The 23,167-nt window shown below is 38.3% G+C and overlaps 1 protein-coding gene across 2 annotated transcripts in view; it reads left to right on the top strand.

The window, feature by feature from the left end:
• The window catches only part of GNAL (G protein subunit alpha L), a gene marked incomplete at its 5' end in the record, with an annotated part of 184,217 nt that overhangs the window by 66,750 nt on the left and 94,300 nt on the right, over positions 1–23,167 (top strand). The window contains 4 exons of one of the 2 annotated variants that reach the window (XM_082276589.1): positions 2,379–2,634; positions 2,965–3,037; positions 3,878–3,932; positions 4,125–4,244. In XM_082276589.1, the coding sequence (XP_082132715.1) occupies positions 2,496–2,634; positions 2,965–3,037; positions 3,878–3,932; positions 4,125–4,244 (387 nt within the window). Of the gene's footprint in view, positions 1–2,378; positions 2,635–2,964; positions 3,038–3,877; positions 3,933–4,124; positions 4,245–23,167 lie in introns of those variants that run through there. The other variant, XM_082276588.1, reaches the window with a different exon arrangement.

Here is a 23,167-nt window from a genome sequence, read left to right as displayed (position 1 = left end):
GCACTGAGCCGTTTCAAAGCTGGGAACAAGTCTGCACCAAAAATCCCAATGTTAGTACATGAAAGAGGAAAACTGCTGAGGAGAGAGGGGGAAGAAACAAGGCAGATTCCTGCAGACTGACTGACACTAGCCAGATTTGGGACTTAGGTGTCAATGAAGTGTTTACATAGGTAATAAATATGGCTACACACATCTTGTGCATCATAAATTACAGCTTCTGATACTGAAGGACTATGAAAATTCAGACCCAGTTAGTGATTTCTAACCAAGCCATTCAGTTTTCAGCTCTCACAGTGCTGTGGCAGGCAGCAAACATGACTGCCCTTCACAAAAGCTGTTCATCATATATCCTGTGTCTGACAGCCTCCAAAAACAGCAGTTCCCCTGAATTGTGCTTCCAAACCTATCTGTATCTGAGGTGCTTTTTGCCTCTCCAGACAGAAAAATGTCAACAGGAAAAAAAGCAGTCTGTCCTAAAAAAATGCAGCTCAGTAACACTTTAAAAATGCATATTTTGGCCTGGCAGATCCTGTCAATCCTGTGGTGAGTTACCACCCCTCCCCACCCCCCAGCTCCCCCCACCTGTGTAAGACGGAAGATGAAAACAGCTTCCAGAGTCAAGATTGAGCAATATCATAAAACCACGTATCTGGCACTTGAATTCCATAGTCTCCTGAAAACTCCATATACCCAACCACAGGTGTAGCAGTACCTGTTCATTTTCTGGGTCCTGCCCTTTTCACCTTCCTCTGATGTATGCTCAGAGTAGATGGTACCAGCTTCTCTTCCTTGATTCAGCACTTACCACCTGAGTGAGGAAGCCATTGGAAAAAAAAAACCCTAAATCCTTCTGCTTGTAAAATCTAGTTTCTTTTTTGCCACATGCATCTCAAGGCTTTTTAGATTAAAATGCTATTTCATTTGATTGAAGCTGATGGCAATCTCTCTTTGATTTTAGTTGGGACCAGGATTTGTATCTCTCAAAATACTAATTTTTCAGTAAGCCGTCTTTGAAAGTATGGGGGACTAATAATGTTTGGAGATAAAAGCTTAAAGTATTTCGGGACTCCAGAGTAATGTCCATCCTTTTTCTAGTGTTCTTGTGTCTCAATGTATCAAGCATCACGTCTGAGTAGTGCAGGTGGTTTCTACGCAGGGGTAATTTAGGAAGAGCCAGGTGCTGTACTGCTGCTTTTGCACTGAGGTGCCAGTTTGCAAGGCAAGAGGTTTGAAGCAAGAACGAATACCCATAGGATTGTCTAGCTTGAAGTTTCACTTTAAGATCTAAAATGGAGGTAAATTAAGGAACGTTTCTTGTCGACATTGTTGTTGTAGTGATATTAGACACGTATGTTATCATGTTCGGATTACACATTATCATGAGCTGTTTTGACAGCTTCATTTTCTGGTTCAGCTGATACAGTTCGGAATATTCAAAGGGAAAAAACGGCCCGTGTGCTACCGTGACAACTTGTGGAAAGGGACATTTTGTTGGTTAAGAAGTCGAGCCAGGGTGTTTGTGCAGATGCGTGCTCTGTGTGTCGGGGTACGCGCGGGAAGACCCCGGCCGCTCCCCCACGCCGGTGCCAGGGGCTCGCTCCCGGCGCCGCTCCCGCAGGTCAGTCACGATGGCGGCCATCACCTGTGCCAGCCTGGGATTCCAGACCCGGGAGTGCCAACCTTTGCTCTGGTAGCGGCCAGGCTCTTCCAGTACCGCCGAGGAACGCGGGGAAAGATCGGGAAAAGCCCCCGCGGCTCCCCGAGCGCCGCGTCCGCAGCTCCCTTGCCCTGCGGCAGGCCGCGGGCGGGGGCCCGGAGGCCGCAGGTCCCGCGGCGGCGATGCCAGCTCCAGGTTTTGGCGGCAGCAGCGCGGCCGGGGCGCGGGGCCGAGGCGGCCGAGAGGGGCGGGCGGGGGCGGCCCGGGGCGGGGGGCGCGGACCCCGCGGCGCCGCCTGGCCCCGGCCCCGCAGGATCCAGGTAGATCCGTCCGGCTTTTACCTTTCTCCTTCGGCTTCCCTGCGCGTAGGGCTGGTAGCGGGGCTGTTTCCTGGTCTCGCAGAAAGAGGCAGTGCTGAGTTAGGAAGACAAAAATAGACCTTTACAGAGAAATATAGGGATTGTGTGCGCGGTGGGGAGGGAGAGCGGAGAGCGGCACCCGGCTGGTTTCCAGGAGGAGCCCTTTTCTCCCTCTCGTTGCATGTTAGGCATTTTTGCACAGCCTTCTCCCCCCACCCCCTCCCCGCCGGGGCAGGGTTACCTCTGCCGCCTGCTCTCCGCATCTCTGGTGGGGAGCGAAGCAGCCAACTCCGCTGCGATCGGAAAGCGGCCAGAGACCATTTTATGTGAGCGAGCCGGGTGGGAAGGAGCGGAGAGAAACCGTCGCAGGGACACAGGCGGATATAAAGACTTGTCTTCTGCCTCCCCCCCTCTCCCTCCCCCTTGTAAATACTAAATCTGTGAAGGCAGCGATTTGACATCCACCCTGAGCAGCGGCTATGGGGTGTTTGGGCAACAGCAAAACGGAGGATCAGCGTATCGATGAGAAAGCGCAGCGAGAAGCCAACAAAAAAATAGAGAAGCAGTTGCAGAAAGAGAGGCTGGCTTATAAAGCGACACACCGCTTGCTGCTGCTGGGTAAGGAGGAAGGGGCAGAGGTGGGGGCCGGGGCGAGCAGGGCGAGGAGGGGGCAGCAGCCCCAGCCCGCGGGGCGGCGGGCGCAGCCGAGAGGGGAGATGCGGCGTGCGCCTTAGCTATGGAAAATGTAGGCTGCTGTATTGAGCAATAAGCGAGGCGTCCACGGATCGAGCTCAGCGTCTGAGCCACATGGATGCACACATACAGAAATGCTGCCGAGGTGGGAGATGCTGTCGCGTCCAAAAACAAAAAAAAAAAAAAAACCGCTCCGATCCCCCCCGGGCTGAACCGTGTATCACAATGTTCTCCCTTTCCTTCTTTCTCTTTTAGGGGCTGGTGAGTCAGGAAAAAGCACTATTGTGAAACAAATGCGAATCCTACATGTCAATGGATTTAATTCAGAGTAAGAATTATTGACACTTTGTGGCTTATTTTTCCTTAAATGTTGGAAACAGGTTAACACACTACGCTAGGAAATTTCTCCTCTCATCCTCTGTGTTTTGGTGGCTTGACACTGTGTTTTGGGGGAGGGAGGGGAGTGAGAATAAGGAAATTGCTGCCATTGTATGTTTGCATTTTCTCCTTCTGGCCCCTTTACTGTATTTTACACTGTTGCTACTGCAGCGCTTGACAGGCCCCTGTGTAGCAACAACATGGCGACTACTTTTTACATAGAAGCAAATAACCAAATATTGCATCTGTCTGTAATATAAAAATACATGTTAAGTCATAATCAGGATGACACTCTGTGCTGTTTTTCTGGTGCTGGGGTTAGCATAAAACTGAAACTAATTTTGCCTATTTGTTAGAAATCATCCTGGTTTGTGAGGCTACATAATTTTCTCTCTGAAAAACTCTTTGCCAGAAATCATTATTAATCCATAGCATTCATTTTAGATATTTGTTGGCCTTCAACTACGTGTTGTTAATTTAGAGCATGTTTACAACATGCTGTAGAAATTAAAGAATGACTTCCAGTTCCATCAGGGGAGGCTTTGCAGATGTGGCTATGATTGTCTGATTTAAAAAAATATATTAGGGATGAATGTGCATTGCTCTTCATACTATGCAAGAAAATTGATAAGGGGAAAATGTATTTGTCTTGACATTTTTTTTTCTGTTAGTATGTTTTAATGATTGAAGAGCAGATAAACAAGCGATCAGTGAAAAAAAATTAAATGCAAGTGACTGAAGTGCTTTGGAAGAAAAAAATCAAAGTGTTAATATTTCTGTTTTAATGCAGAGAAAAGAAACAGAAAATACTGGATATTCGGAAAAATGTTAAAGATGCGATTGTGGTAAGAACACACTTTATACTGTTCTTAAATGCTTGGTTGTACTGGAAATTATAAGGATTATGCTCTCCAAGATTGTGATGAGAGAAATCCCATTTTGCTGATCAGATTGGATTATCTTCTATTGATCCTATATCCTAGATTTATCCAGATTAATGTGTTTGTTTTTTTGTTTTTTTTTTTATCCAATTCTAGACTATAGTTTCAGCTATGAGCACTTTAATACCCCCAGTTCCATTGGCCAACCCAGAAAACCAATTTCGAATGGACTACATCAAGAGTATAGCTCCTCTTTCTGACTTTGACTATACACAGGTAAGAATAGAAACCACTGATTTATTTTGCTTCAAGGGGGAACATGTTGCTTCACTTCACTTTACTGAAACATTGTGGATTTTTACTTTTTGGAAGGTGGTCATGAAAAGATCTTATGCCACCATCGCCTCTGGTTAACTTTCTTACAAGCTTGTGGTGGTTGCACCTGTTTTAGTGGTACAAGGTTTTGTTGTTATGGTTTTATTTGCTGCTGTTTGTAAATGCTGTTTCTGCATTTAGTTCTCTTCAAATTTTCTGATGCAATCTTACATATTGACACATCAAACAAGACTTTGTTGAAAGCTGATTTCCTCCATGGAATTAGATGCAGGATGTTAGTCTGAGGAGTTACTGTCTACCTGCAGAAAAGGATATAAAAGGAGGTAAAAGACTAGAGTGGCCTCTGTGTTGTTTCCCACACTTACTGCACTTCAGAGTGGAAACCTGCATAAGCAGTGGTCAAGTAAGGTGCTTTGCTTCCTCATGTATTGTGATTGGCATGAGCAGTGGTTTGCCTGTATGTAAATGTTGCCTTAATTTGATATGGAATAAATGCGGGATTTCTGCGTGGAGGCTAATCTTTTGTAGACAAATGAGAGATACTTTTCAGATTAACTTGCATTGGCATCTTACATTATTTTTATCTTTTTATGTTATTATTTATAGGTACATGCATAGAATGTTTCATATTTTATGCATGACATGAAAGCAAGCGCAGAGACATTCTGGATTTTATTTTTGCAGTAGCACAGTTTTTAATTTGCCTTAAAATGGTACTGAAAGCAATTTGTTATGGATACAGTAGGGGCTTAAAAATATCTTCATTTGTTGGCTAAATTATTCTTGTGCATGAGTTGTACATGCTATCAATACTGCCAAAGAAGCCATTTACAATAGAGTGTCTTTAGGTTGTTATAGCTTCAGGGTGCGAGGAGAAGGGGAAGAGTTGTTTCTTTATTATATGACTCATATTCTCTGATGTGTGGTTTTGCCTCTGGTAAACCTACCACTTTGAAGGTTCAAGATAAAGAAAAATTATCAGACATCTTGTACAGTTAGAATTTAACATAGAATGCAGATGTTAAAAAAACCCGACTGCAAGGTACACCCACATATTGCATAATTGTTCAGTTGGTGGATGTAAGTTAGTGAAGATGAGAAACTCTTTTTAGAAATGGAATGTGAGCTTGACATGAAGTATTTGTCTTATGCAGGTATTACAGTTTGGAGGCATTTGTTGCTTATTTTATGTGGAATTTTTTTTTTTTTTTTTTTTTGCTTGAATTTTGACCCTTAGATGTTTGAGTAAAAAAAAAATGGTGATACATATACTTTGCACTTCTCTGTAGTACATCTGTTCTTTTGAGTTTCTGGGATAAAAGAAGGCTAAACTGGATTTTCCATAGAGCTGGAGATATTTTTTATTTTTATTGCTTTCAAATTTTCTCTTTTTTTTCCCAGAAGCTGACTATATCTAGTCAAATTTGATTCATGGTTTGGTATTTTATATAGAGGAAAATGTAGCCTTCTTGGAGGGGAAAAGAATAGGACCCAGTGGACTTTGAAACAATTAATAATTCATTTGAAATCTCAATTCGAAGTCCATTTTGGTTTAAAATAAAAATATTAATAAATGGTTTTTTAATTAAGTAGGTTTCCTGAAAATACCATCATGCTATTTGAAATAAAGTCAATGACTAGTCCTAATTTTAAAACAAATTAAAAGTTGTTACAAGTTTAAAAGAAGAAGAGAAATGTAGTTCTGGTTTAGAAATAAATACATCTCTGTGTCACATTCACATTTTCCCTTCTGTTTTCCTCTCAGCTCAATTCACAGGTTTAATATTTGTAAAATGTAAAGTATGCCTAGATTTTTTTGGGCTTTTAAATTTTTCTTGATTTAGAATGTTATTTATCTCCAGGAGGATTTTTGAGCAAGGCAGATTGAAAAAAATATGCTATCATGCTTCAGGGCTTGATTTTACTCCATTTTAAGTCAATGATAAAGTAAAATTAGGTTTCCAGCTGAAATAACTTCTGACCCATTTAGTATTTTTGGATAAGGACAGATATAAAAATAAATACTTGGGTAGTAATCAGTCAGGCATCCTCTGCTAAGCATTACTGATTCTGTAATTAATAGCTGATGTATGGAATAAGGCCTTCTGAGCCCAAACCAATACAGTATTTAGCAGCAGACATTCAAGATTTTAGGCCTAATCATCCTTACTTCAAAATAGTTGTAAAGGAAAAAATGCTGACTTAGGCAACTCTGGGGCAAATTTTGGCACATTCTATAAAGTGGCAAATGTTACCCCTCTTTGAATGAGGGAAGAGGCAGCTTTAGGGTTTGTAACAGTGTGAATGGTAATGAGCTGTTAAAGACCCTTAGTGTTGCAATTTGGATTACAGATGTGTCATTTTTTTGGATGACATTAGCCATGTAATCTTTGTCATAAAAATCAATGTGTGTTAGTTGAAGATGGATTTCAGATATATTGCATGCCAAATGTGGGAAAATGACTTCACCTTATCATGAGTCTTTAAAGAGAGATTGCTGATGAAATGCAGAAACTTCACTGATGGCACATTATGACCAACACTCCTCAGGCGCTAATTTAAATACATTTGTGACAGGTTGGGTGGGCTTGGACAGATATTCTTAAGCTGCATACAAATTAACTAATACACATTTAATTGTGAAAATTATCCTTAAAATAAGTGGGTATGAAAATACTGATTTCCTGTGGGTGAAATCATACTCTTAATTGCAATTTATGACTGAAATTCCAAGAACTTGAGTAAAGACGGGGACTTCAAATTTAGACTCTAAGAGGTTTTGGGTCTTTGTTTTTTTAAATTGCATACCTCTATATGAAATGTAAGCAGAACATTTTATTTAGTAGTGATACAGATTTTAAAACAAATGGTTTTCTCTTTACAGCCTTTTAACATTACATTAAGAGTCTGTGGAGTGCCCCTCACAACAGTTTAACTTACTTTAAAAAGTCATAATTTAATCTGGTTTGGTTATGCTACCTTGACGATTCATTTAGTTGATATGAAAAAAAAAAATGAAAGCTTTCTGGATTTCTTTTATAATTTTTATGTAGTCTTTCATTACTTTTATAAAAGACTGTAAAATTTTTACAAAGTATTTCGTGGCTGACTGATGCGGTCTAATTCTATAAATCGTAAGAATTAGAGCTAGAGTTTTTACAAAATTAATAAATAGAAATAAGTCAAGTGTCCACTGTATTGTCTTCCTTGAAGTCGTGACAGGAATCAACATAAATTTTTGTCTGACTAGATTAGGCATTATCTTTGCTCAAAGGTGGAATCAGCAGAAGTGCTTTAACACTGGAATTGTAGCATGCATGCCCTATCAAAAAGGATTTTTTTATTCTTTTTGGCAAAGTGTTGATTGATATTTCCTAAGTTAACAGGAATTGACCTGCTGCAATTTTAATCCTTTATTGATGGGGATTTCTTTTGTCCTTTGTGAATCAGGGTTAACCTATTAAGGCCATATTATGCTGGTAGCTGTGGTGTATTATGTAAGTGTGTGTTTACTCAAGTTCAGTTGTCTTTATTAAAGTTTTTGAATTTTATGGGAACTACAAAGCTGCTTGGTGCATAATCCCTTTACCCTCTGTCTTCGCCAAAAATGTAGCCAAATTAAGTTGCTTTGCATAAAATATGTCTTGGATGAAGCTCATCTGATGAGTTATATGTGGGTTTATAGCAGGTAATGGTCACCTACCCCTGGGCTGTGTAGTCAAGTGTTTGGCCATACAAACCAGCTACCAGTGAACGTGAATCATCTGCTTAGCAGAGAACATGTAAACACTTCACAGGTTTTAGGGAGTGAGGAGAGTTTTCAAAAAATTCATCTTCCTTTGCAAAGAATGTTTTAGGGAGGCAAAGTATTTTTTGGAAACTTCGTAAGTAGTGAATTGTGTGGATGCAGTCCCTTGTGCTGATTTTAGTATGTAAGTTTTAAATATAATTTTTACAGCTATTTTATTAGTCAGGCAAGCTCTTTAATTTAGCTCGTAAGAGTAAAACATTAATGTGGGCATTGACAGGGAAAGTACTTTAGATTAGTCAGGTCTGTGGTTTGCTTTACATTTTCAGATATTCCAATTCTATCTGATGACTTTAATTTTCCTTCAGGTTTTCTTCTTAAAAATCAGGACTTTGTATTCATAATCTAAAGACACAATAAAGAAAGGCAAATACTTTTGCTTGGAATTTGAAGTTACATAGACTTTTGTTAAGCATTTCAAGGTTTTTTGATACCTGGTATTCAAATTCAAACTTTTGTTGATGCCTGGAGGTGGCTGCTTTTCACAGTGTGCATCTCAATGTTTGAAGCAACTGAAAAGCTTGCTTAGGTGAAGTGTAGTGTTGGCCCGTAGAAAATCTTCATCCTGGATTAAAAGCACCACTTGATAAGTATGGTTTATATATGGTTAAACTCGCTTGGGTTGCACAGTTAATGCTGTGACTTTCTTTGACCCCAATTTGTTTAAGTATCCCTTTAATATGTACTTGATGTAGCCCAAAGGAGTTACAAAATAGCATCATCTTACATTTTTTGATTTTCAGATAACTCACAATATTTCCATCATTTTGGGGAGTGTGAAAATATACAGTGTTTTATATTAAAATAACATAAATTAAGGAGAGAATGCAGTGAATATTGCCACTCAAATAGCTTCCCTTGATTTTTCTGTCTATCTAAATTTTTACTTTAGGGCTTTGTTTACCATTTTGGGTAGAATGAACACAAGTTTTTATATCTACTTGTGATACCAATACTTAACACTACTAAGGTCAATATTAACTTTTTTAAATCAATTAGGCTTTTAAAAATTAAGTCATTTGTGGTGTTTTGTGATATAAGATGCACATTGGTAGTTTTTCATATTTGCAGAAATGCGTATTTTCCTATTTAAACAAACACAGAAACTATCTGAAAGGCCAGGCAATGGTAAAGTTGTGTAGGTCTGACAACATTATTACTGCCCTTTTAATTTATAACACCTGAAGAACTAATGAAGAGGGCTGTCAGGGAAGGACAGCTGAAAACATGTATGCTGTTACAGCTGTTGGCAGCTCCTTAGTCTTCGTACAAAGGTTAAAACTGTCAGAACTGATGCTGGAAAGTAGTGGATATTAGGGAGAAGAAGCAATCATGAAATGTCTTTGTTGCAGTAGCAGTTGTTTTCATGCTGTACACTATCCGTTAACAGCAGATACTGAATCTGAGCTCTTTTCATGTGAAGAGCAGATTCTGCTAAAGCCCAGCAATACCTTTCGTTCCGTATGAAATACCTGTCTGCATGCAGATGTGGCCTAAGTGTATCTGCTTTTCATTAAATCAGCAAACTGAGTCCTGAATGTTCTGATTAGCCAATGTTAAAGTTACAAGCATTTCATACATGAGATCAAAAAAATACTTCAGTGTTACTTGTTATTTTGTTCTTATTCTCTGTAAGCGGTAAATTTGCTTTCGATGGATCAGTCAATCCTGTAGTGCTTTCAGAAATAATCAGTCATTATTTTAACTGTGTAATTTCAAAAACACAAGACTGAAACTGGGATCACACTACAAACACATATAGGACAATTTGGGGAGAAAAAAGGGAAAAAAAAAAAAACAACAAACCCCAAAACATCTAAGCCTCTCAAATTTATAATATATACTGGAACTGTAAAATTACAAATTCATACAATGATTTTCTTTAATTCCTTTATTTTAATTCCTTAATAAATACTCTGACTTTACTGAAAACAACTGGCGCTTAAAATTGGAGTGGTTTGTGTATAAAGTACAGCTCTTCTGTGAAGATCAGGATTTTGTGCTTAAAATACACAGTTTGTGTTTGGGATGGTGCTTGCTTTAGACAAAAGATCTCCTGGTGTTCAAGCATGAAATAAAGTAAGGTTTTTGCTATAGTAGAACATTATTCTGTAATAAAAGTGTAACATATTTCTTCCTCCCCTTGTTCCAAACTCACTGACCTACAACAGCTGATACCAATGATAAATAAAGAATTAAATTTGTATCCCAGGGAAGGAGCTCAGGGATCTTCTTAGGCCCCCAACAATTAACAGTAGAAATACTGGGATTGGGAACTATAGGAAATCCTGTACTTGGCCACAAATGATCCAAAGTTAATAAATAGAAGTTGTATTCAGAAAAAAAATTAAAAGGAGCAGATATTAAATTTTGGATTTGTTTCTAACCCTTCCTATCTCAATATTTTTAAGAACAGATTCAACTTTGAAATATCTAGAAAAGGTTCACCTTTTTCACAAGTAGTTTGCATTTTCTAGAGTGTATTTTTTTCACAGCTTACAGTGTAAAATAATTTCATTCTGAAAAGGCAGTTATTTGAGAAAGTCTTGTGAACAATGCTGCCTGCAAATCAAGTTCAATGTTACATTTAATATTACATCATCACAGTAACACCAAATTAAATGTTTGCTATCTTATATTGTGAGTCTGATTTCCCAGATAGTGAGGTGGTATTCACACTTTATCCAGCCTGCCTTTTTTATTATCATCACGCAACACAGAGACTTTCATTGTGAAACTAGAAAGATATTATAATTTATTATTATTATTGCTGCTAAGTAAAACTTAAGTTGTTTCCATCGTCTCCAAACCTGTTGACATTTTCTGGTATTACTTCCAAGTTTTGTACCTATTAATACAAATTAATTAGAGGTTTTTTAACAGTCAGTCCAGCATCAAGTCAACTATTGCAAATTATTAATAACAAATGTCACATTCTGCCTTTTTTGAATACAATTTGAGATAAGAAATTCATATACTTCTATTGTATTTTACTAGGATGAAAATATTTTTACGTCTAAATTTGGGTATTAGATTTGATGGCAACAGGAAGACTAATAACTTGAATTATCATTTTAAGTAGGAGTGACTGATTCTCCTCAGAGAACCAAAAATGTATGAGAGGGTCATTTCTGAGCATTAGAATATTTTTGTTCTTCAGGTATTTTTCAGTGTGCACCCTAATTTTGAATTTTAGAAAGGCAGAATCAGTAGGTTAAAGCCTGGACTGTCATTGTCTTTGTCGTGGGCACAGGTCTGTGAAGGACACAGATGTATTTAAAGTGTTGCTGTTTTGGGGTCTGCTGTTTTGAATTCCTTCACAGCTGTGGCTGCTGCCAGGGTATCTTCTGAGAGCGATCCTGTGATGCAGAGGTGGCAGCAGTCCTGTAAGGAGGTAAGGTTTGGAAAGACATCCAGTGGAGTAGCACTGATCCCTAGGGTGGTGCTTGACTGAGGTGTAGTAGCCTGGCCAGAATTACAAACTGATACTGATTCCCAGTCTTTCTTCAGGCAAGAAACCAAATAAATTCTTGCAATTTTTACCACTACCATTGAGTTGCACTGAAATCTCTGTAAAAGATGTAATTACCAAGTAGTTTATATATTAAGATTTGACATGAGCATCAAATGATTGCAAGAAATTCCCTTGTTTTTTCCCCTTATGTGTAAATCAAACTGAATTGTAATGGAAGTAAACGTAAATAAGTGCAAAAAGTAACCACACTCTTAATGAAGGCACACTGTCTGTTTAGGCCAAGGATGATGACGTTTCAGACTTTCACAAGTGGCAGTTTTCAGAAGAAGGGTATTGAAATTTTTAATGAATTGCCATTGTTTATAAACTACATTTAAAACAGATTTTCCATCACAACCAAAGAAAAGGTACACATAGCAGAGTATGTTTCAGAATTGTCTTTATTATCAATTAATTCTTTTAATCTCTTAAGCTGAAGATCACAGGTTGATTTGCTGCTTCTGCCATTTTTGAGTGCTCTGGAAAAGTAGTATATCTGCTAGTTAGGAAGAATCTTTGTTTTTTACTTCAGTGACCGTGATAAAAGCGTACAGATAATGGATAAATCATCACATGTACGCATCTTGTCACTGAAGCCAGTGGAGTCCTATGGAACAGAGACTATCACCTACTCAAATAATGTTGGTGTCATTGTTTAGAGTTCCAAAGAAGTGAGTGTTCATGTGCACAGCAGCAAAGAACTGCATTCCCTTTTCTTCAGCACCTGATGAGATCACAGCTTCTCTTTCTGCAACAGTGTTGAGCATTGCCAGCTTAGACCTTTGCTTGTTTTTTCATCACCTCCGTAGCTTCATCCATGGCTTGTACTTATTGTCAACAGCAGATTACCTCTTAATGTCAACAAAGACTGCATACACAGACAGGATATTTTGTTTGCAGAAGGTAGCAACCTGAGCTGAGGAACAGAGAACAAGCTAAACAGTGTGAACAGAAGACTATGTATACCTTGCATACACTGAGGTAAATAGGCTGAAAACCAAAAAGTATTATGAACGACTTTTTCCCCCTGAGGATTTAAGAAGCTCTTTATAATAAATATAAATAGGACTCCTATGAAGCAGATAAAAGGCAAGAACAATGCACATTTGCAGTTAACTGCTAAAAGTTTCCATAAAATGTTTATGGTTTTGTTCCGTCACCCATGTGACATAATTTGTTTTTCTGTAGTTAAAAGAGATTCAATTCAAGTTGCAGGGCCTTCTTTTAAAAGGAGTCAGGAGGAGAATGTAATTTGTACAACACAGTTTCAAGTTCATATTGCCTTTCACTTTGGAAACTTGTAATAATTTCTTGGAACAGAGCTACCTGTGGTTGTAAGCATGCCAGCTATCACATGAAGCATGCAGATTAGGGTTTCTTGCTTTAAATCAGTAGATTAATTTTGGTTGGTTTAAAGTGTACTCTTGTAATTAATCTACTAGTATTTGTTTTAAAAACCTGTGCTGGATGTTTTGAAAGGATATTTATCCTTAGGCAAGAAGAATATTGGAATTTTTTCTGTTATGTCAACGTTCGAGATGAACTTTGCCTTTTAAATCTTCTAAAAGTAAACATTTTCTGACACTTCTGTCAATTCATTACATTTGAGTTTTCTGGGTGCTGTCAGTAGGACTTAAACATATTTTAATGCAAATAATTATCCCACTGTTTTGAACTGAAATTGTTTAGCAAGATAAAATAGGCTAAAGATATGCAAGCCCTCTTATCTCTGTTAATTTGGTGAATGCTTTTTGATCACGTCCACCCTCACTTCCATAGGATGTTAAGTGACAGAGCTGTGCAGATCATTCTTTTCTTAACATACACCCACAGACTTTCTTTCATAGGAACTAAATAATACCAAATTTAAGAACTGTCAGGTAGGAAAACAAGAAAAGGCAAAGAATAGTTAACTAAAATAGGGGAAAGTGTGTCCTCGCTGCCCTCTGTGCAGACAATGAACTGCCCTTTGCCTGCAAACCTACAGCTGACCACAAGCAGCCACAGGACCTGGTTGTCAGCCAGCTCCAGAGTGCCTTTGGTGCAGTCTGTGTGCCTTAAGGATTTACCAACTCCAGACAAAAAAGAAACAAAGGTGGAGGAGAAATGTGAATGAAAAAGCTATGCAACAAATATACAGTCATTAGAGGAAGAGGTCAGGTGTCACCACTTGCTACTGAAACAGTGTCATTAGTTACTAGATTTTCAGCAGTTATCACAGTAGAGTAAGGCTTTATGGTAGGATTTGTAGCTTTTAAAATTTGAATGAGAATATTCTTTCTGGCAGGCAGGTGTCCCCTAACTTTAGCATCTCTTTCCATCTCAGGATATCAGTGCTGCCTCTTCCTTTTGGGAAGAGAAGACTCACTTACTTAGGGATAGCATACTTTTAGTTAAACATTACAGCTTTTCTTTACCCACCCCTAGTATAAGCATTTCTAATCACTGTTGTTATCTGCTGAATTTCTCCCAAGAATTTAACATCAGCAAACTTAACATGCTAACCAACAGGAGAGTGTGGGTCTATCATGGACCAAAAGAGTAATTAGTCAGGGAATGTGTAAGTGAGAAATCATAATTTAAAAGTAATTTTAGGGACTAAAAATCATGTCAGTAGAGGAAGATGGCTGATGACATTTCTGGGAGCCAGCCATTCAAACCACAGAGGATCTTCACTGGATTTTGAAGAAAAAAAGGGATTAAATTTCGTCCTTGGCCTTCAGTTCTACAGAGCAGGTTTTGATTCTTCTCACTGATGAATGAAGGGCTGGCAAGAACTATTATATTCCATAAATACTGAAGTCATCCTAAGAAGCTATATTCCTGAGAGTCTAATCTTGCAAGGGCTTAAACATTTGGATATATATGGACCTAAATGCACAGCTAGTACTGCCAGCACAGCATTCATGCAACTGAGCTTCCGGTTATGCAGTGATATTAATATAAAAATCACAAATACTTTCAATTGAAAAACAAAACAAGCAAATCATTTTTCCCTGTTAATTTTATATTTGGGAGGTCGTTGAGCTCTTTTATGGATTTTCTTGGGGGTGGGTAAAGTTGTGTAGGTTAGAGATTGGCACAGAACTTGAAATAAGCAAAATCTTTTTCAGATAAGTGACAGTTCTCTGGATGCTATTAAGCTGTGAACAGTAGGTCTTTTCAATCACTGTGATTCATTTTCATATTGTGGGGTTTTTTTAATAATAATGTCTTTAAAAGGCTTGCTGAACAGTAGGCTGCAGCGGCATAACTTTCTGTGCAGAAGGAAAGGTTTTTTGCACAGTGTCTTAGATAATTTACCTTAAATTGATTTGCACAGCTCAATAAAACCTTAAGAACGCTGTACCAGCTCAGATCACAGGTTCATTTACCACCAGATCTCATCTCTGACCGTGACTGATAGTGAAACAGGAAAAAGAGTTTAAGGAGGGGACACACACATAATAATGTTTCCCACATTGGTTGTCCTAGTCTCTACAGATTTATGGCTGAGGGTTTTTTTGACTGGCAGTGGTATTTCTGTATTTAATAATTTTGGTAGATTTTTCTTCCAGGAATTCTCCTTTTTTTTTTTTTTTTTGCCCTCCCAGCCTGTGTGGGCTTTTAGTTATGGCAGTGAGTTCTGCAGTTTAAGTATGTGTTGTATGAGGAAGTGCCACTTGATTGATTTGAACGTTTTTGTTTGTTGGGTTTTTTCCTCCAAGCCTGCTGCCCACTAGTCTTCCCTAGTTTCTCTATTAGAAATATTTTGTCTTTCCTACATTGCCCCTCTCACTGCATATCATATACCCTCAAATATTTGTCTTTCCATTTAAAGAGTCTCCTTAACTGGTTCTCTCACAGGGCTTGTTCCCTGTCTTTGCTCATTCTTGTTGCCCTTCTAATTTTACTAGACCCTGTTGGCAATGAGAAACCCAAACTACAAACAGTGTTCAAGGTGTTTTCTTTTTCATTATCTAGTCTTCTTTATTGTGGGGTGGGGTTTTTTGTTGTTCTTTTGCTGTTGGTAGGGTTTGGGGAGTTTGTGACACTGAGTTGATATCTTTGTATAATTACAGTAGATTATTTTATAATTCCATGAGAACCTGAGCACAGTTGCAGGTAAGAGGAATATGTGTGAAGGCCTCTGTACCAACATTAGCAGAGCCCAAAGGGTACTATTAGTGATAATTATCCTCACCTTGGGTATTTTCAGGTCTGTCGTACATGTTGACTAGTTTGTTCAAAAAATCCATTTCATTCAATTTCTTATTCTTTCATGTGTAGTGACATGTCTTCTCGTTTGCTATACTGCCATGTATGACTTATGAAGACGCATTTTTAAAATTATCTACCATGACTAATATTTTCTTCCGTACAGACGGAGAACACACTTTATTTTTGTTCTTAAAATAGAAAATAAATTGCTCTTCAGCCTGCTTTTGGAGAGGCAATGTTTACAGTACCACAAAGGACATTTGTGCTTTCAAATCTGCTCATAGTTCCTTAATCGTTCATTATAGTTTGCCTGATTTAGCAGAAAAGAACACCATTGTTTGGAACCCTTCTCATTAGAGAAATAAAATGTTTAAAAATACAAAATGCCCCCTTTTTTTCTTCGCAGTTCCTAATACTGTGTGTCACTAAGAGAAAATGATCTAAACTTTTTGATCTCCCTTGGGGAAATGCTGCAAGTAGCAGAATTTTGTTATTTTTATGTCAATTTAGGTCTTACATGATTCAGCACTTGTGGTTTGTGGGAAAAAGCATTGTAGATTGTGATTAAAGAAGCAAAAATAGTGAGGAGTGGCTACTAGAGAAGGCCTCTTTTTACTGCTAAAATACTTCTTTCGTTCACTTTTTTCATTTTTAAACCTGTACCTCTGTTCATCATATTTTCTCTATCAGTTGTGACTAGCACATTTCAAAGAAAATAGTTCAATTCTGTTTCACTTTTCAGGTTTTTTTGGCAGTACAAAGAATTAAGGACAAGTTGCTATAGGATCTTGGAAATACTAAATCTGTACATTAAAGTCTGTCAGACATGGTTGTCTCCAGCAAGTCAACCAGTCATCCCCTTCTGCTAGCCTCTCAGGAATAAACAGAAAGTCTCTAGGGAAGGGAATGGAAGAGGATACAGGATGCAAAGAAACTGCTTGTAGTGCAGGAAAAATTCTTTGTTGTAGTAGTGGACCACAAACAATAAGTTAACTCATTCTGGGATGCATTAACAAGGCTGTTGTACAAAAAAGCATGAAGTAATTATACCATTCTCTTTGGCAATGGTGAGTCCTCAGCTGGGGTATTGTGTCTAATTTTGGGAACTGAACTTAAAAAGAAGTACACAAATAGAGTCCAGAGGAGAGTGTCAAGAGTAAGAGGAGACAAAGTAAACTGGATATGTTTACTCTTGGAAAGAGAGCACTCCAAGCTGAAGGGGAAAGGGAGCCAAATACAATTTTTAGTATTTAAAAAGCTGCAATTATATATTCTTGTGCCTGTCTTTTCAGAGGGAGGAAATGAAGTTGAGGAGAGGAGAAAATTCCTCTCTTTCGTGATGTATGGTAGTCCACGTGTTTGGGATATTCAGCAACAGTGAATTTAATGAGAACAATCTCACGAATACATGGAGATACGACTGCCCAGTTTCAGGCACATACGTCTGTATTTTCAGTGATGTGAATCACCTTATGCTCAAGAAGTTAAAAACTTCTGAAAATCTGGGAAAATTTGGAAGACACAAGGTCATGTCAGTTGGTCTTTCACATTTGCCACTTTCTGTTGACTGAGCTTCTGTGGGCATGTTGGTTGAAAGCCCCTGGGACTTCTTTTCCAAAACTAGATCTTCTGTAATCATGTATTGAATTAATCTAGGACTTCATTACTTATCTAACTAATTTTGTCATGGCCATGTTGTATAAACAGACAGTGATAATTTTTCTTAAAAGTGCATGTTCTTCCAGGATGCTATTTCAGACAGTGTAGCAGACTATAACATAGCATGCACAAAACTCTTCTTGTGCTTCCAAATGTTGATTGTTTTAAAACTAATTCCTGGCAAGATGCACATGATTCACTTCTTCTTGTGGAGAGTTATGCACATTTCCTAATTGGACAGGGCCTAAAGTTTTCCTCCCTAAAAGGAGAAAGAAAAATGGCTGAGGGAAGTAATGTAGTCAGGAGTATAATCTCTAAAGGCTCAAAGGAGCAAAGAGCATGCCTTCAGATATTTTCAATTAAAACCAGTAAGCAGGAGTTTTTGTTTTCATCTGTGTGTGCACTGGCATACATATCTGCATTTCAGCATAAGACTTTTCCTACTTCTGTACAAGGTTCTAACCTATTCAAGAACTAGGATATCAGGTGGCTAACAGTGCGGTGAAAAATCCAGTTCAGAGGCTATTAGCTGTAGCCCCTGGAGCATGTAGAAGTGAAAATAGAATTTGGAGAATAAAACAAGTTTGTTTCAAGTCTCTGGCATCAGTGAGGAGGTTCTCCAGGTGGAGGGTAGCAGGTGAGTAGCTTTGAAGTGTTGATGACAGCTCCCAAGTATCGCCTTTACAAGGAGGTAAACTTGTGAGTCCTGTGGCAAGTGCCATCCTTGGTAGTCTGCAGGCTTTTTGGAGATGTGCGTTTTGCATTTGTCTTCAGAAGAGGGGTTTGAGAGCAGAGTTAATGCAAAGCTGTTGATTTTGCTAGTGAGAAGTTTAAAGAACTACACACAGAGATCACAGTATATCAGGTTTCATTAGTTCTCCTGCTTGTGACAGCAAAATCTGTAGAAAAAAAGACACAACTTCCATTTCATATTCCTACTAGGAGTAGTTCCTACTTTCCTAATGGAGTGAATTTAAAGGGAAAAAATGCTGACATGCATCTTGCAATGTTGTTGACTCAAAGGATTGTCACATTGAAAGGTGTATCTTTTTTTTGGTTCTGTAATTGCTAGGAGTGGTGAGCTTATTTTAAATACAGCCACATGTCATGCTAATACCATTCCTGATCCATGCTTACATGATAAATGTGAACATACTTAAACTTTATGAGTTGGAATCCTGGGGGAAATACAGAGATAAAAAGTATGCAGTAAAGCAAAGTTTTATTTTCTTTCACTTTTTCCCTTTCCAAAATAGAAACAATAAAACATCTTTGCAAATAGCATAATTAGGTGGGTTTGGTATGGGGTTTTTTTGTAAAAACATATTGTTTTTCATGCTTCCAGACACCAAGAGGGAAATTTAAAATAAAATGTTTAAGCACTTTATGGAGGGTTGTTCTGTGGAATGTCAGGATGTAGTAGGGAGAAAATCCTGACTAACAGTCAGCTTGACTTGGGGGGAATTCCAGGCATTTGCTGCTAGCAAGAGAGCACAGTTTGCTCTGAGCACTCTTTGTTTACTATAGGTAAGGACTGGCTCAGTTGTGTCAATGCTTACTCTCTCTGGGCAGGTTTTTCCAGTGTGGAAAGGTTGGGTTCTTGTTAGGACCTGATGTTTCAAAACTGGAGGGTATATCACTGGCCAAGTGACTTTGGAATTCATTTACTTTTTTGAGATGCTTATGCACATGTGATACCCTTTTCATGTCTCTACATCAATTATTTTTCTCCTCAGATTTTATATTTTAAGCAAGTCATCAGTCTTTGAATCATGTCGCTGCTCTGAGAGCGCCTGCTAAGGAGTGCTTGCTTTTTAGTTTCATGTGCATTTGTTCCAACAATGCTGCCAGGCTAAGCCATTGTCCTCCTTCCTCCAACCCTCCCCCATCACTGTCCACTCCACTTTCCCATTTATATGCCTGCACTGTGCCCTCAGCTGTGTCCTGGGGTAGCTGTTTGTTTGGCCTGACCAAATGAGGTGGAGGGAGAGGTTATTTTTAGTGTGGATCATTTCCGTGGTTTTAACTGAGGGCGGGTGACACAAAATGGAGAAGAAGAAAGCGGAGATGGGAACAAGCAGTAGGATGTAATGGGAAGGTGATGGCTATCTAAACAAGCACGCTTACTTCCTCCACCTCTGTATCTATGGGCAGAGATTAGAGTCAGACCAAAAGCCACTGAGAATCTGTGTGTCAGAAGAAACCCAGTGCAGTGTGTTGGTTTTGCTTCTTCTGATGTGAAGACTGACATTACTTGCGGAGGTTAGGTGGTATAAGAACAGGTCTGTCTTGCTCACCCTTGCCCTTTTGGATAAGTAAACACAGCTACATTCACTGCAGTTATTTCTGAACTTAACTTTGTGGACTGGAGCTTTAAGGCTTAGTCTGATGCCTTACAAAAGCAATCAACTCTCATGAACTTGAGTGTACAAAAGATTTACATGGCTGTTTGAGCCTTATGCCATTTTTCTCTTGCCTTTGTTGTGTGGAACAGTCGTGGAACTGCAAGGCACTTCCACTCTACTACTCTATTATTTTTACTGAAAATACCCTAGATAGGTATACAGAAATCCCATGAGGGGTCATTTGACCACAAAAGATGTGGCAGGGGAGGGTACCTATAGATATATACATTTAAATTCTGTTTCTATTTTCCCATGGCTGGGAATCAGCCAGCATAAGTCTTCCTGTGGTTGTAAAGTAAGAATGGAGCATTGTTCCAGTGCACACCATGTCAGCGACAGTATGTATAATCAAAGCTATTTTATGAAGTTCACATGGCCTTTGGAGGAGATGGGATGAGTTCAGAGTTCACAAAACAGAAATCAGCTGAGGGCTCCTGACTATGTAGAAAGCCTGTTCGGCTCAGGTTCTTGAGAAGTCTTAGAAGACTCTTGTTACGTATCTTTGTCCTCACCTTGCCCATCTCTTTTTGGGCATCCACTGGTGGAAAAAGGGCTAGAAAGAGCTCTAGTGTGACTCTGCAAAAACCTTCTTGATTTAAGATTTAAGAAGTCATTTCTAGAAGAGATTACTTGCCGATATATCCCATATCAGCACTATGCTGATTCATTTTTAAATAGGTTAACTAAAAGAACAAATGAATCATAGCAGTTGATCAGGTGAAAGTTTTGCCTTATATGCCAGTGAGATTCCCCTATTAACCCTTATTTAATTTTTCCACTTGCACCATTGCAACTGTGAGAGACCACACTGCCTTTCTTGCCAGAAAGCATAATGGTTTTCGTTCTGGTTTTCTTTCTATAAGCTGCAAGAGGCTTCTACCACAAGAAAATAATCAACTCATTTCTACCAACTTGTCCTTATAAAAGGTGTTATGTGATAACATGAGGGAGCCTGTGGCTATCCAGAAGGGAAAGGGCTCTCAACAGGAGCAGTGAAGCTCCTGAGGTTTCACAATGTATACACTTAAAAAGCCTGAGGGTCAATTCAGATTTTAGCTAAGCTAAATTGTGTTGTTTAGGAGATAAATGAAGAGGAAATATGATACAATCTAATGTTTTGTCTTCATAAAGTCCAGTGAAGTTTTTCAGTTGAACTTTTCAACTCCTGCTAAAAATGTTAAATACAACCTCCAGTATCTGTGCCTGTGTTAACTCAAGCACTAAATTCTTTCATTGCTTTTCTCATGGAGGAAAAAAAGAGGAAAAGCAAAACCTCCTTTGCATTTCAACCTGGATTTATGTAACCAGAAAAAATGGAAAGAGAATATATCAGTCTTTGCAAAAATACAGACGCCATCTTAGCTGAATACTTAATATATTAATTATTTTATAAGCTGAGTACTTAATAACAAGTACTACGTGGAGGCAAGCTGAAGGCTTCTCTGCATCTAGCAGTATTTGTAATTTGTTTTAAATTGCATTACTGCCATCCTTTACCTTAGTTTCCATGTTCAGTTCTCCAAAATCTGAATCCTCTCTTATCACAAGGAAAATGTACCAGTGATGTTTCCTGAGCATGTAAAGACACACTTGGAAAGGAAGTTCACTTTTTTATTATGTGAAGTAAAATATTGGCATGAGCATGTTTGTCACCAGGTTTGTTAAAAAAAAAATCAAGCTGCTTTAGACTAGAATAAAATCGTTCTCCATCTGTGTCTAACAAATTATCTAAAATATAAATATACGTGTTCAAAACTAGTACAATGTTATATCAATAGAAGCCAATTTTTTTACTTTATTCTTCAAAATAAGTGCAAAACAAGAATAATGACATTTTACTCAAAGTTAAAGGTTTAATTTAAGCAGGTTTTGTTTTGTTGTTATTTTTTTAGGATCAGAAGAAGTTTCCAAGAAAGTTTACAGTGTGGTAGATAGAAAATGTGATTGAAAGCCAACCAACTTAGAATTATCCTCTGTAGCCAGCTACAAGTGAAAATTAGCAGTGAGGAAGAGAAATAACTAGCTTGTTTGCTCCATTTGTATGAATGGGTGTCAAAAATACATCAAAACCAAACAGAATAAAACTTGGAACTGAATCATCAGTACCATTTTTAAAAATACCTGAAACTTGTGACTCCTCACTTTACAAGTAGGGAATGTTCAAGGAATGTCATACAATTGGTTTGCATCAGTTGCAAAAAAAGCAATAATATTTGGGGTTTAATGGATTTATTCTGCTTTTCCAAGACCTCTATACCTTGTATGCATTAGTGAAGTGTTTACTGTAAAAATAGTATTTGACCACTACAGCAAATGTGTACACCTGAGTAGTGCACCAGTTTTTGAGATGTTGTTTATTATACTGCTTATTTTATTTATAGTGTTATTATATTATTTTTCTGACAGTAGTCTTAAAGAGGTGGAAAAAAATTTCAGCATTAATTGTTGTTTAACAACAGGAATTATGTAGGTTTCTTCCTTTTTTTATGGATACACATAATCAATACTGCATCCTTGAGTAATTCATCAGAATATTTCTTTCTTTATTAGTGGTTTTCACAGCATCAGAAAGGCTTCCCTGCTGTGCTTTCCCAACTCTCTCCTGCTAGATACTCTCTTCTCCTGTCTAGGGGCATCTGCTCTGGGATGGTTGAGGTGAAGGAAAGAGGATGCTGAAGAAGGCAGCCCAATATTTCCCTTGGTTTTCTCTTCTTTCCTTCCTATCCTTGACTTGTCCTTTCCTTCCCTGGTGGGATCTGGGCAGTGGACTCCCCCAAAGATGTCTCCTCAGCAGAAGGCCTCTCAGGAATGGCTTGGCTGTTTCTGCTTCATGCCACCTGCAGAGACATCACGAGAGGCCAAGTTATATTTTTACCTGACACAAGCTCTCTGACATGAAAAATGAACTTTTGCCCTACATGTATGTGATACTGTCCTGTTGAATTGTTTTCTGTCTAAAGTACATGTTTCTCAGTGTGAAACACTTCCAGCTAATCAAAAAGCACTGGATGAATACACTTGGGTAAAAGGAAGCGTGTTGGTAATACAAACCATATATCACTAACATCTGTATTTTAAACCTGATTGAACAAAGTAAGAACAAATAACTACTGATATTTACTAAAACCTTTTATGCAGATTACATAAAAGCAAACATCTTAGAGAACATAGTCACTAAGAAATAGGAGATTTTGATTAATTCTTTAAACCATTTAAATGTAGCTTTAAAATCATATGCACAATCTGGGCTGCTAAGCTTTTACTGTCTTCCTTTAAG

The sequence above is a fragment of the Coloeus monedula genome (genome assembly GCF_965178545.1).
Source record: "Coloeus monedula genome assembly, chromosome: 1".
Taxonomy (NCBI): domain Eukaryota; kingdom Metazoa; phylum Chordata; class Aves; order Passeriformes; family Corvidae; genus Coloeus; species Coloeus monedula.
The sequence above is the reverse complement of the archived record's forward strand: the minus strand, read 5'-3'. Positions and strand labels throughout refer to the sequence as shown.